Below are 18,554 nucleotides of genomic sequence, written 5' to 3'. Positions count from 1 at the left end.
TTTTGCCCCTTGAATTTGTGATCTTCTTGCCTCAGTCTCCAGAGTAGCTGGGATCACAGGCATGTACCATTGCATCTGGCACAGCAGTCATATAGATTTTAATACGATGTAGAAAAAATTTCCTTTAGAGTTTGAACTATTTTTCCATAAATTTTCATTATTTTCTACTAAGAATGCTTTATTAGTCTATTTTTATAATAACTTGGTTGAGGTATAATTGATGTACCACAAGATTTACCATTTTTAAGTGTTCAATTATTTCAGTGATTTTTAGTGTACTTACTAGTTGTACAAATCACCATTATCTAGGTTTAGAACATTTTCATCATACCTAAAAGAAATCCCATAACATTAAGAAGTAATTTATTTTTAAGTACCCTAAACCCCTGTTTAGCTACACATTTACTCTCTTTCTCTGTAGTCTGAACTTTTTCCTAGTCTGAAATTCTCCCCTAGATGGAACTATATACTATGTGGCCTTCTGTGACAAATTCCTTCCACTTAGCACACTGTTTTCAAGAATCATCCATGTTGTGGTATCAGAACTTAATTCTTTTCTATGAGAATGCCTAAATTTTCATGCCTTAAGAAATGCATAACATCTATGCAAACAAAGATGCTTTGAATGATAAGAATTTGCTATTTAAAAGATAAACCCTAAAAATTTCTAATAATTGAATATATATAAAAGAAAACACTCCAGCCTTTATAGTTTGAAAGAAATTCTACTTAGAGGGTCTATTGTTGATAATACAAGTATAAAATAAACTTGGAAATTTCCTTCATACTGTCTATTGTTATTAAATAAATATCCATTTACCTTTTTATGAATTTTCAATTAACTAATATGGGATTTCTTTCACAGATAATGAAAATGCTTTTTTTTTTTCACCTCTTCTCTAGTTTTGCTAACTGCTTGCTTATCCTCCAACACCTTTTCTCTCTGTGCCTTCTGGGTAAGGAGATTAAGTCCATACCAGCCTTGCTGAGAAGGAAGATATCAACTCCACTGACACTTTCTTGACCTCATTCCTTCCAGGGACACCCACTAAATCCCATTTGATGAGACACCTGATAGTGTTGGGCTCCCCAGGCAGTGGCAGATGCTTGGATATTTAATGTTTGCTGTGAAATCAGGTTCTCAGTGTTGGATCTATTTTGCTCCAAACTCAGGAGATTTACTTATTTTCTTTTAAGGATAATCTGAGGCTAGTCATCATGAATACTGTCAGAGGCTTCCACTCAGATATATAGGGGCGCTCATCAACAATTTAGATAAGGCACAGTCAGGTTTTCCTCTGGTTCTTTCAAGTGTTTAGCAGTGCAGGAAGGCAGGTCTTATTTAGAGTAAATATTCAACATTTGCTCCCCATCCCCACCATCAGCTCACACATATAATCCCAGCTGTTGCCAGATGGAAAGACTGGAATCAGAGCTGGTCTTGGACCTCTTCCCTCAAATACAAATTTCTCTTCTACCTTTGTAGATGTTACAGATGATTCGATCTTTGTAGGTATCTAGTTTAGTAGTTTTCAAGGTATGCTTTTGGTAAAACATACATAAATTAAAACTTCTATCTCAACCATTAAGTATACAGTTCAGTAGCAATAAGTACATTCACACTGTTGTATAAACAATCTTCAAAATTCTTTTCATCTTGGAAAATCAAACTTTATACCTGTGAAGTAATTACCCATTCCTCTTCCCCCCTCTCCAGCCCATTGCAAACCATTAGGATTCTTTTATGTTATAGCATGAATCAAAATCTCCCTCCTTTTCAAAGGCCGAGTAATATTCTGACATGTAAATATCACATTCTGTTTCTTCATTCACTGTTGATCACTTAGGTTGTGTCTACCTTTGGGCTATTGTGAATAATACTGCTATGTATCTAGATGTACAAACCTCTGTAGACTCTGATTTTTTTTTTCCTGGTGTATACCCAGAAGTTAAGTGGTCAAACACTACTTCCAGGTAAACATCAAACTTTTCATTGTGGCTGCATGATTTTACATTCCCATCAACAGTGTACAAGAGTTCTCCTAAAATCTTCATAATCTTGTCAACACTAGTTATTTTATTTGACAGTAGCCATCCTAATGGGTATTCAATAGATGCTTTTCAAACATTTTTTAGGCTACATTGCAGGATCTCCATTATCCATAAATAATGAAGAATGTTGTGGGGTAGGTGTTGAAGGGTGAAACAGAAGTGCCTTTTACTCTGTGAAGAGTTCTGCTAAAAATAAAATTGATGCTAATTGAGACCAAGCAACTATTTGTTTTATAGGAGAACAAACAATCACAATGGAACAAAACAACCAACTTTGTGCAGGCCCTAGAAAACATACATTATCTTTTCTCTATAATAACCCATGAAACAGATACTGTTAACTCACATTCACAGGCAAGGTGAAGCTGGCTAGAAAATGCCAGAGTGCAGATATGACCCTGAGCTGTCTGGTTCCATAAGATGTGCAGACTCTTTCTAGGGGTCACAGAGGAGAAAAGATATCCAGATAGCATCTTCCTAACTTTGTCAGACATTAGTTCAAGCTCTGAATCCAAGTAGCATAGTTTCTCTACATAAAACACTGCTGCCGCCCCACTATTTCCAAACAAACATATTCAATACCAATAAAAATATTCAATGTCTAAGAGTGGTGAGTTCAACACTGTCATTTGAGGTAAGAACTCATGACTTTCTTTTGCATTCATTAAAATGTTGCTATTATTGTTCATCCCAAAGTTGCCTGCTGTGTGTGTTACTATAAAAAAAAAATATCTTTCCCAGCAAGAAATATGTATGAGGAAGGAGACATAGTAACCGAACTGAGAATCATTTAAAACTCAGTCATATTTAACTGCTTTCTATGTGTTAAGAAAAAACATTTCATATTTTTTAATTATTTGAAGTGAATTGATTCAGTGATATGAGATTTTCTATAATGTTTCTAATACTATAACTTAAATTGAAAAAATCCCACCCCTTTTTCCAACATGCCACCACCAAAAATTCTTAAAAGCAAAAATATTAAGGGACTTCACAATTAGAAATTTTTCACATTCCTATATCACTTTTGACACATCCAGAACTTCCTGAATTTCTGCATGAAATAATTTTCTTTCCCCTCCAGAAAGTAAACCATCTCCTGTAGACTCTTGAGGCATCAGCTAACTTGAAACTGTTAAGTTTCTCAGAAACCTTGCCTTCGTTTGATCTTCAGATAAACTAAATGCTTGCCAAAGTTCTGAACATGTCAAGAAATGTAAACAATGTCTTTAAAGTTCCTAAAGAAACATAATTTGGAAAGAACAAAACCAACGATGTCAACTGCCTTATATATGAATTTGTCCTAAGGACCAGAGATGCTCCTCCAGGGACTGTGAAGACCCAGCTACTACCAGTGGTCAAAACCTATTTCCACATACTGCTGTTGCCCACTGAGCCCGGACCCAAGTCTCCCAACAGCCCAGTGTGATTGACCAGCTCGAATAGACATGCGTGGAGACAAAAGTGACTGGGAAGGCCTGGAATCAGATCTCTGTACTCTACTCACAGTAGAATCTGGGACAAATAATTCCTTGGGGATCTCAGTTTGTTCATCTGTAAAAATGTTTATTGCTGTGGGTTTCAAATGATGTGGTGTACATTGAAGTTGTTTTGTAAATGTAAAATATGTAAATTCAAGTTTCTATTAAGGGATTATAAACATTAAAGCAATTGTTACAGGCAAATGATTTTTTAAGACTCCCATCACTCAACTTGGGCAATTTATAGACAAAGATTTTCATAGCATGGCCTTAGTGAATATTTTCTCATTTTGCTTGATCAAAATTGCTTGTGTCAGTATTGTTGGCATATGGCTACAATCCAAGGGATTTGGAAGGCTGAGGCAGGAGGATCACAAGTTTGAGGCCAGGCTAGGCAACTTAGTGATAAGCTGTCTCAAAATACAAACGTAAAAAGGGCTGCGGACATAGCTCAGTGGTAGAGCCTCCCAGATTTAATTCCTAGTAACACAAATAAAGCATACACACAAAACAAAAACAAAAACAGTCAAAAAAAAAAGAAAGAAAGAAAGAAAGAAAGAAATGCAAGAATAGCTGAAGGAACTTGTTAAAAACACAGACTGCAAGTACCCACTGCAGACTTTATGAGTCAGAATCTAAGAGAAAAACTGGATGAGAGGCCTAAATTTAAAAACCATTAGGAATGTTTTTAATTTTTAAACTCATAGAGCCTCACTCCCTGCAGAGATAAGCCTGCCTCATATTTCTTATCAAAAGCATAAATCATATGTCTGTCAAAGTCACTGAATTTCTAACAAGAGTTCATTTCAAAGCATGATTATCAAAGGCTCAGAAATGTTTTTCATTTGTCTTGCCATCCTGAAGCTGGCAGAAAATGGTCTGCCGGCCAGCCTAGGAGATTTTTTCTTTTGCAGGGCATGGCTCTGGGTGAAGTCCAAAGCTCAAGTGAACATTGCCTCTGATGTTAGGATATCATGAGCTCCACAATCTCAGTGTAGTTTATTTGCTTTTACGTCTTATTTTACATAAATGTTTCTCTCCCCTAAGCTACATGACTTCAGAGCTGTATGACTTTGCATGAGACATTTAACTTCTTGCTTCCTGGTATACAATAGAAATCATACCCACACCTCATGAGATTACTGTGAGGAACAAGTGAAGTAATGTGCCATAGTACCCAGTGTTCAGGAAAAATGGAAAACTATTACCTTAGTTTGAACTTTTTCTACCTCATTTCAAAGTCTCAGTAGGGAGAGCTAAATAGTGCGTCACTGGGGTGTGTTCGGCAATACCCCAAGAGCAACCTCAGACTGAGCGTGAACTTCTAGGCCATTCCTCCCCATCCTGGGACATCCCACCACTCCAACTCTTATCTGTAAAGAGACGTTTATTCTAGAATGTCTCAGCAGGACATCATTGGCACTTTGGGACGCTGTTATTTGCATGGGACTGTCCCATGATGAGAGAGACCCAGCCATTTTGGCGTTCTCTTATCATGTTCTAGCCACAGTGATAAGCAAAAAGGACTAGGCCGACTTCAAAAAGTTCTAAGGACAGTGAGGCTCCCTTCCCCCATCAAGAACCAGTGGCCTTGACAGGCCTCCCGAGAGGCCAATGTGGAGGGCAGCAGGGGCACCCTAAGGGTCAGAGATACCCCTCCTTCCCACCCAGTCTTTTCCCCCATGTGACTTGAGTCTAACAGCTTACAACTCTTCTCCCCTTCATGTGTCTCTGAATTTGTATCAAACAGTACTGCCATCACTCCGCTTCTACATGAAAAGTTTTGATTCCCTTCCACCTGCAGGTTCAAGGGTGATGCCCTCAGCCCAGCCTGGCATTTGCTCTGGGGCTGGAGTCACCACCTGGGACCTCATTTCATGCTTGCATCTGGGCTTCAGATTTTCTTTCTTTTTTTATTTGGTGCTGGACATTGAACCCAAGGCCTTGCACCATGCTGAGGATGTGCTCTGCCAATGAAATATGCTCCCAGCTCCAATCTTCTTGGGGAACTGAATCTAATCCCTGTGTTTCCATCACAGTGCACTTTATCAAATTGTTTTTCCAACAGTGTATATTCATGATGATCCCCTACTTGAACATGCTTTCTTGGAACCTCCTGCTTCAATCTGGAAGTGAGCCAATAAATGATCATGCGTGTGTCCAAGGGCGCTTACCCTTTGCAACTCTGGTTTTGCAAAGTTCTAATTTGTTCCCTTGGGATGTCCCCTCCTGTATATTCATTAAGCCACCAGAGGAAGATGAGCCATGTTTATTTCACTGCTATGGAAGAACCTATCGTGCTTAAGGAAGGGAGCAGGGCACATCTAAGCGGATCCAAATGTACCTTCTAATGACGATGAGTGTGGAAAATGTGCTGGAATGTTAAGTAGAGGTCAGTCCAGGACACGGCGGTCCCATGTGCTATTAGCACTCACTGGAGGCAATGAAAACTCTACAGCTAATAAATAATTCTTTTAAAGTGCAAATGAATAAAGTGAGGGCTGCTCACTCTTACCTTAATAGAATTTTATTTCACAGATTTTCAAAATAGGATTTATTCGGGTCATTTAAAAATGTTCTCAGAGCGATAATTCTACAGCAGCACCACAGGAAGCAGGACACATGTTCAAGAGCAAAAGTGAAATAAATATACACTTTCCAATCTCTGTGATTTTTTTTTCCCTCTACTAGAGTTCTTACTGTCTCAAACAATGCTCTCATAATCATTTCTTAAAGGCTGGCCTTATGCTGATAAATGCCACTGCAAACAATGACCCAAACGTTCTAGGAAGCATCAAGTCTGACTCTCTCCTGGAGTACTTCAGAGACCTCTCATGACGTCATCTGTTTGATGCTCTAAAGTGCCATACAATGAGTGGGTCCTCTGCTGATGACAGCAGTGACAGCTACAACCACAAGTGTGTCTGGAGCTCCTGCCCTAGAGTTGTTGGTGGAGCGATGTGCTAAGTGATTCATAGGGAGTACTTCCTTCAGTTACCATGACATGCACCAGTTACTATTATTGGACCCTTTTTATGGATAAAAGTGAAGCATGTCTAAAAACACATGGGGTAAGCTATAGGGCCACTGTGGGACCCCAGCAGTCTGACTTTGATGAGGTTTACTTTGTCTCTGCACTGAACCTACTCTCGGTTGTGAGTGAGGAAGGGAGGTCAAAGTTTGCCTCCAACTACCAGACAAGGTTGTTGGGCAGAGGGGAAGGGCCTGTGGTTGACAGGCATCTCCTCAGCTCTCCAGAAAACTGTAGGCCCAGGTGGTAAAGGGTCTTGCCCTGAGCCACATCAGAAATAGTGACGCAGCCAGGAGGAGCATCCGGGGGGTCCAGTATGTATCGTCTCCTCAATCCACGCTGCTGCCACTTAGAAACTTCCCTTTTTCAGGTGGGGAACAACATAGATCCCAAACCACATGGGAAGATATTATGAAGATCAAATGTATAAATGGATTTAAAATAAATTTTTTAATAAAAATGTATATAGGATGTTATTCTTTGATGTGACATTTAGGCAATTAAGTGGAAAAGGAGGATAGAGATGACATGGCATGCTTCTAAGAGCAAATCTGTATGTCCCTTCTCTGCTGCATACTTTCAAAAACTTACTGGTTTTGTTCCTCTGGAGACGTCACCACCGTGGCAATATAGTCACTGTAGTAGACATGTGGCTACTTTTCCATAACTTGTATTCCTTTGTTAGCATCCTCAAATCCCCATTTTCATTCAAAAGGAAGTTTATGTTAGCATTTAAAAAAAATGAGTCTATCTTTAATGCTGTTGAACCTCTCTACAAGGATGCAAAGCTAACTATTTTAGAAATATGCATCAGTACAAAGAAATGTTTGTGTTTGGTTTATATAAGGGTAAATATGCAAATAAAAAGAAAGGATTGTTACAGCAATTTTTTTCTTTCATTTTACTTAGAAATGAATTGTAAATAAGGGGAAATATAGTTTTTAAATGTATTTGCTCTGGGCATGATGATGCATGCCTACAATCCCAGCAATTAGGGTGGATGAGACAGGAGGATCAAGAACAATCTCAGCAACTCAGTGAGACCCCCAGTAACTTAGTGAGAGCTTGTTTCAAAATAAAAAATAGTAATGGGTTGGGGACATAGCTCAGTGGTTAAATGGCCCTGAGTTCAAACCCCAGTACCAAATAAATAAATAAATGTATTTGCAAAAGTACCACTATACCACCCAAAGTAGAGACTCCAGAAGCCTTTTGCCCTTATAAAACTATTATGAAAGTCAGCCATTCTCTCAGCTGGAGGAACACTTTCAATTATTCTCTGGTGGTCATCTTGATTGAAGCAGAAGCTCTGGACTATGAAGAACCAAACACAGCCTGAAATGAACAGGCTTCAACAGTATCCCTTGGTCCCTAGCCCTTTGCTCTAGCTTGTCTTCCATGGCCATCCACATAGGTAAATATCCAGTCTGTGGGTCACACGTGCCCCTCTGTATCTGGTATTCCACACTTGGGTTTGGCGCACTGTCTTCAAATTCTACTTGGTTCTCCTGATTTTTCTTCTTCCTCAGGGAAGCTGATTTCCGTTTCAGAAGCAGCTTCTAACCTCAGGCAGGTTTAGCTTGAAGTAACCAGAGTTTTGATAGTCTGAGAAAAAGGACGAGAGCTTGAGAAAGACTGGTTTGCACAGGGGCTGGCGGTGCCCAGGAGTAGCGGATAGGGAGACCTGGTAGTGATGTTTATGCATTCTTGAACTTCATAAATATATACTGAATCCCTACAGTGCCAACTGCTGGGTTATACTCCAGGGATTCTAAAATGTGTAAGATGACACAGGTCTGACCTTGAGGAATTCAAAGTCTTGCAAGTGAGGTGAAGAGCAGGATGTGGGAGGGAGTTATAAATACATTTTATTACATTTCTACTTTGGCCTTCTTAGGATGGTTGAGATGCTGCGTGTAAAATGTCCAGGAACTTAGTAAATGCTTCATTATAACTTTTAAAAAAATCATCATTACTCTAAATTTTACCTGCAGAAGAAAGGAAGGGAAAGCCATTTTCTAATCACTTATTTTCTAACAGGGAGTGTTTCTTGATGTTTTCACATCTTCAGCCCTCTGATCAAATGGAATACTGCTGAACATTCTGGTGACTCCAATGGTAGGTCAAGGGTACCACTTCATGACACGAAGATAAAGGACTGTCTGGCACCAACAGCAAAGGTCTGGCCATCTTTCTTACAAAACAGAGAGGAATGGTTTTCTGGAATAAATAACTACCTCTCCTGAAAAAAAGATCTAGACCCTAAGAAACATGTTCTCTGTGGCTAGCAAGTCCTTCCCTGAAAGGTTGAACGCTTCTAGCTCTTATTAAAAAGTCCTAGCTACAGAGCCAGGGATCAGGTGAACATCTGTGAAACAGAAGGAAAACTGGAGATGGTGGATGAAGAAGGCATCTCAGTCTTCAAGGAGCTTAGCATGCAAAAGGAATATGCAAAAAGAAGGATACCACATAAATAACATAATATTTAAGATCTGAGAGTGCAAGTACAGACTGTGGTGCCCACATATGGGGTAGAGAGTAACCATCTTCTTGAAAGGCAAGATACTTTTAGAGATAATTATGGCATAGATGGAAAGGTAGGCCCATGATAGATGGTGTCAAAAAAAAGAGATGATATCAATAAAAGATGGTGTCTTTGTTCTAAATAACTTTCTTTGATGATGGAAACATTGCCTATCGGTGCCATCTAATAGAGTAGCCACTTGCCAAGTATTGGGTATTGAAACACAAAATATTCATAATGAAGACATAAATTTTAAATGTAATTTAAATTAAGACACAATAGTGAGTGGCTACTGAATAAAGATAGCTATGGAGTAAAGAGTTTTTCCTCCTCATTGGGACCCAGAGGTGGTTTAAAAGGCCAGACTCGGGCTAGGACAGTCATGGTAAAAAGTGTTTCCACTGGTGAAAGAGAGATTGCAATACAGTGGTCTCTGAGGGATTGGGGAGGCGGGATGATCACTTGGGGTATCAAGGAAGGAGTTACAGTCCGGACCTGGGGGATGTTCAGAACATAACCTTTAGCTTTGCCTTTCTTGTTTGAACTTCCTCATCAATCTATAGGTTTTTAGAAAAGTCCTGCCTGTAACCCCCGCTGCTCAGAGGCTGAGGCAGGAAGATCTAAGTTTAAGGCCAGACTGGGTAACCTAGCAAGACTCTATCTCAAAATTTAAAAATAGCAAGGGCTTGGAATGTAGCTCAATAGTAGAATGCCATTAGTTTCCATCCTGAGTACTAAAAAAAGTTTCAGTTATTTAGTTGTGCTTTGGGAAATTAAGGGAAAGACGATGTTATGTGGCTTAGCACCTTGATGCCTGAACAAATTAGTAGAGCAAGGACCACTAGAATACTAGCAATAGATGCTAATAGTAGAGTAAGTTGTTTGCACGTCTGAATCTTCAGGTCTAGCTCATAGTAAATGCTCTATAAATACTGAAAGTTGAACTCAATTCAGAAAGAAATTCTTAAGGTAATATTTATCCATGAACATTGTTTTGCTCATGTACGTGCTCATGTACTAGCCCCTTGTGCGGAACAGAAATTGGACACTTTTATTTTTCCACCAATAGGTTAAGTAGTTGTATTATCTAAAGATACTGCTCTTCTACTGTCCCTAAATTAAAATCTCTTAAAGCCATCTTTTGTATGATTTCAGTTCCAAATATAGACTAGTTCCAGTCAAAACCTTGTTTAAATTTCTGATATTTGGGAAAGGCCATCCACGTGTATGCTAACTAGTCTTTGAATCTGTGGCACATAAGCCAAGTGTTCTCCTACACAATTTGAACGTCATAGTGCTGGCCAGAGTCTCTCAATTTTCCTGGGAAGGGTAATTTCACAGATGGGGATGTAGCATTACAGGCAATATGGAGCAATAAATTGAGACTTTTGTAGCATAATAATTAAAGATATAACTATTCTCAATAGATTCATATGCTAAAAATCCCTATTTCACATATAGCATTATATGTGAAATAGCATTTCCTTTGGCAAAGAATGAAAACCATATAATCCATGTTTTCATTTCCACAACATGTATCAAAACTTTTAAAACCTGCATTTATTATAAAGCTGTATTTACTGATTGTTCCCAGCTCCTTGGTAACACTTTCTCTGTTTCATCCTTCCAAGACTTATTTTGTATATTATAATTTGTAAACCACCTGAAATCCTTTTGGAAACATAAATCCTTAATCCTTTCAGAGGTCAAACCAGGAAGTACTAAATAACAAGACTAATAAAAGGATGCTTATTCAATTTTCTTCTCAAATGGAAGGTCGAATAATAATTTATAGGAGAAAGGTCAGTGGGAAGAGTGAAGATTAGGTCAGGTAGTCCATTATATTTGATGAAAAAACTCTTAGCCAGCAAGTATTCATCTATCTTCTTCAATCAATGAAAGGAGCTCTGCAGGTACCCACATAATATAATTTGGCCTTTAGTTCCTCCAGTGCACAAATGCTCCTTACAGGAATGATAATCAGTAGCAGCTCTGGTGTGTCTCAGTCACTTTCTCTGCCCCAACAGAGCAAGAAGGATTTGCTAAGAGAGCAAGGGTCGAGCATGTATTCAGAGTGTGTCAACGCCATCTCAGCAGACTCAGTTCAAAGAATGAGGATGTTGACACTGCACTGCGGCATTTGGGGGCCACTGCATTAACTCCCACAGTGGACACGGGAGGATGAACAGGCCTTCTCCGTGGATAATCCAAAGGAAATACTGGAGGTGTTGGATGGGATATCATATACATATGCAGCAAAATCACAATGTAGAAATCATAATGGACATAACAAAAATCTAAGGAAAAGTGTTAATAAAACAGGGAAGCACACTACAAATGAGTTGCTGGAATTGTTCTTTGTGGGTATTTATTTGCCACTAGCCGGAATCCGTTTTGTTGACGCATAAATTAGCGAGCACTACAAGGAATCACAGAGAGCAATTTGTTCTACTGTGTGCGCCCTTTGGTCACACTGCATTTGTTTCTGCCTGTTATCTGCTTTGGAAATGACTCTAGAAGTGTTGTCCTTGTTCCTGTTCGCCAGCTCTCTTTGCTAGCAGGTAGCCATTCCCTGGGCCACACTCTCAGCCCACAGTGCTGCACACAATTTTGAGACTCTTCCTTCTTTGGTCTCAACAAATGTGTACTCTTCCCCGGTCAGAAAATAGAATCACAATCCCTAAAGACAAATGCGGCTACTGTTGTCTTTTTAAAATTTAACTCTAACCATCTCCTAGAACTATCCAAATTTAGTTCTGTGATTTATGGTTACGGTCTGCAGCCAGTTCTTTGCAAACAAGGCTTAATGATTTTCCCTTCATCATTCTGAGCAGATAGAATCTGATTCCACCTTCGGTCCAGGGCCTCTTTCTTTCACATCTGCACTCCTGAGAGAACTGTGACCTAGAAAGACCCTGCTGGGATTGGAAAGCAGGTAGCCTCTATAGTATTAAAGTGTAGGTGCTGGATGAATAGTAACCAAGTTACAACAGGGTTGGAACCTAAAACAGACAAGCTCTTAATAGAGAGTTCTCCTCAGCGCGGCAAAACAAGTCATCCATTACCTGCTGCTGAGAGAAGCAGAAGTTGCTGGGTGTGAGTGACAGCTGAGGTCTCCTGTAAGTACAATGAAATTCTGCCACAGCCTTCAGCAGGGAAGGCTACAAGGCCTCATTAATTAGGAATGATCAAGAAAAATGCTTTTCTAAGTCAGTGAGAAGGCTGGATTTTAACCTATTTTAAACAAAAGCAAGCGTGGTTATTTTAAATCATGACGAGTTGGGCAAGGTTAACCATGTGAGTCTAAGGTCTTCAACGATCCTTAATCAATAAATGAGCTTCTTCTGTAATTACCACCGCCATTTGTTCTAATGTAAATTGTTCTAATGTAAATGAATGCTCTGGAATTGCTTGAAGGAGTTGGAAAATACTATAATTTGTGTTCTTTTAAATTGCTTAACCATTCCCCCAAACTTATTTTCAGCAGCATTTCTGAACAATGGCACAAAGACAACCTCAGATACTACCCTGACATGAATTTTCCAAATGTCCTAATTAGAAGATGAGACTTAACGAGTTTTTCTTTTCTTTTCTTTTTTTAAATTTTACTGTGTATTATAGAAATAAAGCCAGAAGAAGGCATCATGAAATGAACTCCAGTTTTAACATTGATAGATCTGGTTTATACTTGGCTTAAAGAAGTGCTTAGCGTTGTCCTTCAAAGAGTCAGAGTGGGTCCTGGCTCTGCCACGTCAAGGATGTAGTTAATACACTAAGAACGAAGCTTTAGTGTGGAAAGAACTAACTGGCACTCTCAAGTCATTGAAACTGATAGAGGCTGTTAACAAGGTGATGACAATGGCGCAGGAAATAGACTTTACATTAGTGCAATCTGAGCTCTTATTAATTTTTATAGAACTGGTGAATTATAAGAATAATGGACTCCTTTAAGTTGCTTAAGGGAAATGGAATCCTGGAGTAGTTAAGAGCTTTGGGGCTGAAATCCTGCCTCTTCTAAACTGCCTAGCTCTCTGATCCTGGAGCTGCTACTTTTTAGCTCTAAGCCTTGGTTTCCTCTTTTGTAAAATAGTTGTAAATCACACTTCCCTTCCTATTAGGAAAAGTGAGATAAAATGCTTGGCCTGGCACCTCCTACCCAGTAAATACTTCAAAAATGGTATTACTTCCATTACTATTACTTCTAGTCCTGGCATTATGCCCTGACCCGCTATCTCATCCCATTCCTCTTCTAACAAAGTTTCAGCAGAAGTAATATTTCAGAGGTTATGTTCAGAATAATACTGCTGCTGCTATTGATGGTATGTCAGGGACTGTGGTCAGGGCTTTGCACGTACTACCTCTTAATTGTCACAGTGACTTGAGGGAGAGGTGTTATTAGTTTATTATGATTATTAAATTTCACAATTCCTATTAGTCATCTTATAAATGAAACTTATAGACGCACAGAAGTTAAAGCCAAACTTTGAACTCTGGAGTATGAATTCAGAGTCCATACTTTCAGCTGCGACTCCTTCCTATTTCCAACCTCAATTCTATTTCTGACAGTGATGTTTCTGATGATCAGGCCTAAAAGTTCAGTGCAGTATTACTGTGTACGGGTCTCCAAGCTGCTGTTGGGTGGCGTACATGACATTCTAGTTCTTTCGCAATGAGAGCCTGAGTGGTTAGGGAATTTTGTTACTCATTTTAAAAGTGTAAAGGAGACAAAAAGATTCTGAAGGGTGGGAAGTATGGGCCTCATCTGGATATTGTAAAGCACATTCCCACCTTTAGTGTGGAGACCCTGATCCCGAGAGCAGTCTCGGTACCATCTGAACAATTTTTAGCAGTTTCATTAATTTCCACTTGGGGAACTCTTGGCAGTTCCCCACCATGATTACTAGAACCACATATTCAATATATCCACTTATTACTCATCACCCACCCAGGTAGCCCCATGTTGATTTAGTTTTCCTGCTAGGAAACTGGCACACCTATATAACCAAGAAAATGCACTAGGGTGAGTAGGAGGCACAGTTTTCACGGATTGGAAGAACCCTTGGAGGTCAACTGTCCCAACCTCTTCCTTATGCTGGAAAAAGGAGAGTTAAAAATCATTTCAAATGCTTAAAGTCATTACACATCGCTGTGCTCTTACCCTTGCAGTGAAGTCCACAGCAGCCGCTCGGTTTAACAGCAACGTGGCCACATTGATATTTCCATAGTGAGCAGCTATGTGGAGCGGAGTGAAGCCACTCTGTAAAGAAAACACAGCAGACATTCAATCGATTCCTGCCAGTTCTTTGTCTGACTATGTTACTATCATAAACTTTCCCAAATAAAAATGAGGAAGCAAAATATGCTGAGATCCACATTCTATTCTGAACTAGGTTTCCATCAGTGCCAGTTGCTCACTGGGCTTCTAATACACCCCACACTCACAGGCAAAGAAACAGCCAGGGAAAAAAATCCCAGGGTAGCAATGGATCGATTTCGTTCATCTGGTAAATTGAACTACATAGAAACCAACATTTCAAAAAGTTAAAATAAGGATCATAAGAAATAACTTTTTAGCTCATAGAAAGCTTGAACAACATTACTATTTTAAAGCTGCTTCATTACTTATGGTAGAATTGATCATTGAAACTCTTCATCCAAATTCAATTAGTTTTACATATTCAATATAAATTCAAATTCCCAATAGTAAATGCCAATTTTAATGACTCAAACAATTTGGGGGGAAGCAGTACTAGCACACAATTGATTGTGCATAATGGGTGACTGTATTCTATAAAGATTCCACAAGTTGATCTCTTTGTTAGCAAATGCCTATTCACTAACACAGTTTTCTTGATTTTTTTTTCCTAAACCATGATCATTTTACTTCCTTAAAAGTGCTAAACATGCAGCAATTCACTTAGTCCCCAAAGATTGAAACCTTAGAGGAACTAGATGCATTTCTAGTGTGTGAGCAAGCTTCGTAGCCATGCCAGCCGTCTGACTCTTGTGGAAGGTGGGTCATATTGTCACCTTTCTGAGGTAACTTTCCCTTTGCTGACACCAGAGAGGGTAAGTGTCATGCAGAACCCTAAAGAATCAATTCTGGAGGAGTAGAATGACAGGGTTGTCTGCAGCTCCAGGTATAGCTGATAAGCATCTAAAGTGTCTCCAGGTCACATGCAACACATTTAAGTTCCAGGGATTCCTAAATCTTCCCTTCCAACACCAAGTTCAGCTGCAGAAAGCCCTGGTACTCAAACTACCGTCTGCTCTAGCACATGCTCCTTTGCGGGGCAGGGAATAAAGCAGGTATCTAGCCTACAGAAGGCGATGCAAAGGAAGGAAGGAAGGAAGGAAGGAAATGAGGCAGCAGCACTACATAATGGGTAAGTGATGATGCGATATAGATCATACATATATGTAGATATATATATATATATACCTCTGTTGTTCTATTCACCACCATCTAGGTTAACACATTTGGAAGCAAAGAGGAGGAAAAAATGAACGGTTAGTTCACTATTGGTGACATGGATTGCCGAAAGCTCATGACAGCTAAGGAATGATGATGAAAGCTATGATGGAAGCACAAAAGGCACAGAGAAAGCTAGACTGAATGGAGGGCGCCACGCGACGACCTAGTCCAGTTGCCACATTTCCTTCACAGAGACTTTCAAGTAAGACATGTCAAGACAATGGGAACTTCCAGCTGTGGCTCTCGCGGCTGGCATGCTTTCCGCAGCTGATCTACACTCAGTTTACTGCCTGTCATCTCAGACATCAACAGAGGCTTCCTGGGGCACACTGTCCTTGGCAATTTGTGACTTTTCACCCTGATATTTGAGTTGCAGTGTTCAATACATTCCCAATATGTATTCAAAGGAAGGAAACTATCAATGGCAGGCACATCAGCGGTTTCTTTTGTGGGGGGCTCCCTTTTAGCACGCACGGGGCAGCACCTGCAGCATCCTTTAGCTTTTTACGTTAAGGGAGGGTGTGCGTTCGCTCGACTGGCTTGGACACACATTTTTTCATTCCTTTCAGTGAAGGTAAGTTTTGGGCATGAGTTTGCCAAGAGGGAGACCAGGCATCCTTAAAGGCCGTGGGTCTGACTCAGGATTGCTGCAAGAAACGCCTGCGTCCCTGAGCCTCACCTTGGACTCCACATCTGCGTTGTTGTCATTCTGCAGCAGCAGGGCGGCGGCTTTCGTGTCATCTTTTCGGGCTGCGATGTGAAGAGCTGGAAGACGCACTTTGCCTTTCGTGTCATTTTCTAGGAGGAGTGAAACTACTTGGTCGTGACCTTGTTGCAAAGCTACGGCCAGTGGTGTGAAGCCATCCTGCAAATAAATGGATGCATCAAGATGGGTGAATATTTTCTTTTTGATCCAATTAAATAAGAAAGCAGCCAGATCAATTTTTGTTGAGGTTCATTAAAAGCTAACTTTATATTCAAATAGACATATATTTGGAAAGACTTCTATATCTATCCAAAACAAAAATCGTAAGATCACAAAAATTTCTTGCTAAACTTTTTTTCCCCCCTCTGTTGAAAAGTAGCACTTACAGATTAATTGGAAAAAGTTTGCAAATATACAAAAGTACTACATAAAAAGAAAAAAAATTATAATTTCAGTACACATAAAATCATCTCAATAAAATCAGAGCACTTCAGGTTAAATCTAGGCAAAGTTTTGCAAAAAGCTTATTTAAATATGATGTAAAAATTTTTTTACTGATATAGATGGGGTTTGTGCCTATCTGTTCTTTACCATGTGGCCTAGCATAAGCCTGGTGCCCTGTCAGTATACATAAATTAATCAACCATTGTCATTGCTGTTTTAAGAAAGGTCCACATGAAAGACTCTTACTTTCTTTCACCAATAAGGAAAGACAACACATTGATCTTTAAGAATTCAACTTTAGCTACATTTTTTTTGTTAAATTGTATTGTGGATTGAAAAATCATAATTATATATAGTTATGGGGTAAATATGATTTTTGAATATGATGTGGAATGATTAAATCATCTTAATTAACATATCCACCACCTCAATTACTTTTATCCTTGTGATAAGAACATTTGAAATTTATTTTCCTAGCAACTTTGAATTGTACAATATGCTATTACTAACTACACTCTCCCATCTGTGCCATAGACCTTTCCCTCCGAAAACTGCATTCTTCCTGTTTGAGACTTGGTCCTCTTTGCTCAATATTTTCCCACTCTCCCCAGCCCTAAGCCTCCGGTACCCACTGTCCTAACCTGTGTGTCCATGAGCTTTACTAAAACATGACTTCAGAATAAATTTGGATGTAAGTGCACACTCTACATTTTGCATCTTCCCTTTGTTTTTCCCTGAGACTTGACAAAAATGAGACAGCTACCAATCTCACAGCGTTTCATTAATTTATTTTATTAATTTCTGTGTAATCTAGAGTTGCTGATAGGACAAGCAGCACAGGGTGGAACATCCCAAGACTCACAAATTTTAACTTTGCAATGTTTTCATTATTGTAAGCTCAAAAATTAAAATTCATTTTTACTGTAGAGTTTGCAAACAGACTACTTATTACTTTTATTTATTAGTGCATTATAGTTGCAAAAATTAGTGGGTTTCATTTTGAATTATTCTTAAATGCATATAACATATTTTTCTCCTTTTCCTGATTCTTTTATTTCTGTGGTCCTATAGTATAAGTAGAGGACTACTCCAATACAAGAGCATTTGTAAAGGGGAGGAAGGAAACCTGGTCAGTTGCATGCTAACATCTTGTTGGTCTTCTGAAATCACCACTTCCGTTTTTTCCTTTGTTGGAAAATAATCAAGTGCCTCCACTATTTATCTGACTGAACACAAAACTGCACACTTCAGTTGAAAGAATGTGTAAAACATTGGCACAAAGCACTTGAGGGACTACACTGGCCAGTCTTGTCCCACATAAAACCTTCCCACCAGTTTTCAGACTAATTCTGGATGGGCAAATTCCTACCCTGGCATCCCTCATGGCATTTTCCCCTCCTTAAAATGCCCTCCTCTTTCTTCTCTGGGTACAAATCCTATCTAAGCTCAAGCTTTAAGATCCAGTTTAAAGGCCACCTGTTCCTCTTTACTACTCAAGAAGACAGGAAGGAGAAGGGGAAGGAGGATAGTGGGAAGGGGAGAAGGAAAAGAAGAAAATGGAAATCCCTACTTAACTAGGAGGACATTTTCTCTGCAGTCTGATGGCTAATAAAAAAGCCAGTAGACACTTAAGGACATAAGGATATGAACATTTACAGTTTACTCTTATAAGAGAAGTAGTACACAAAGCAATAGTAATATGTGATCTCAATTTCACATAGTTAAATATCTGTGTGTATCATATATTGATACAAAAACATTTGGATGAATAAACTGTTCTCTCAAGGGAAATTTACATCACCATTTTTCTTTCTATTGAATGTTATCATTATGTGATATTA

General features: G+C 39.2%; 1 protein-coding gene and 1 long non-coding RNA gene across 14 annotated transcripts in view; one reads left to right on the top strand and one right to left on the bottom strand.

Annotated features, from left to right (window-relative positions):
* Positions 1 to 18,554, bottom strand: part of Ank3 (ankyrin 3) — a 632,006-nt gene that overhangs the window by 193,614 nt on the left and 419,838 nt on the right. For 11 of the 13 annotated variants that reach the window (XM_078041667.1, XM_078041715.1, XM_078041673.1 and 8 more), the window contains 2 exons: positions 16,243 to 16,428; positions 14,247 to 14,345 (listed from right to left, as the gene is read on the bottom strand). In XM_078041667.1, coding sequence (XP_077897793.1) covers positions 14,247 to 14,345; positions 16,243 to 16,428 — 285 coding nt within the window. Of the gene's footprint in view, positions 1 to 14,246; positions 14,346 to 15,530; positions 15,555 to 16,242; positions 16,429 to 18,554 lie in introns of all 13 variants that reach the window. The other 2 variants (XM_078041711.1, XM_078041703.1) reach the window with 1 other exon arrangement.
* On the top strand, positions 11,936 to 17,264 carry LOC144375974 (uncharacterized). The gene is made up of 2 exons (XR_013435940.1): positions 11,936 to 12,207; positions 15,559 to 17,264. It is a non-coding gene; the product is annotated as an uncharacterized LOC144375974 (long non-coding RNA).

The sequence above is a fragment of the Ictidomys tridecemlineatus genome, chromosome 1 (assembly GCF_052094955.1).
Source record: "Ictidomys tridecemlineatus isolate mIctTri1 chromosome 1, mIctTri1.hap1, whole genome shotgun sequence".
NCBI lineage: Eukaryota > Metazoa > Chordata > Mammalia > Rodentia > Sciuridae > Ictidomys > Ictidomys tridecemlineatus.
The sequence above is the reverse complement of the archived record's forward strand: the minus strand, read 5'-3'. Positions and strand labels throughout refer to the sequence as shown.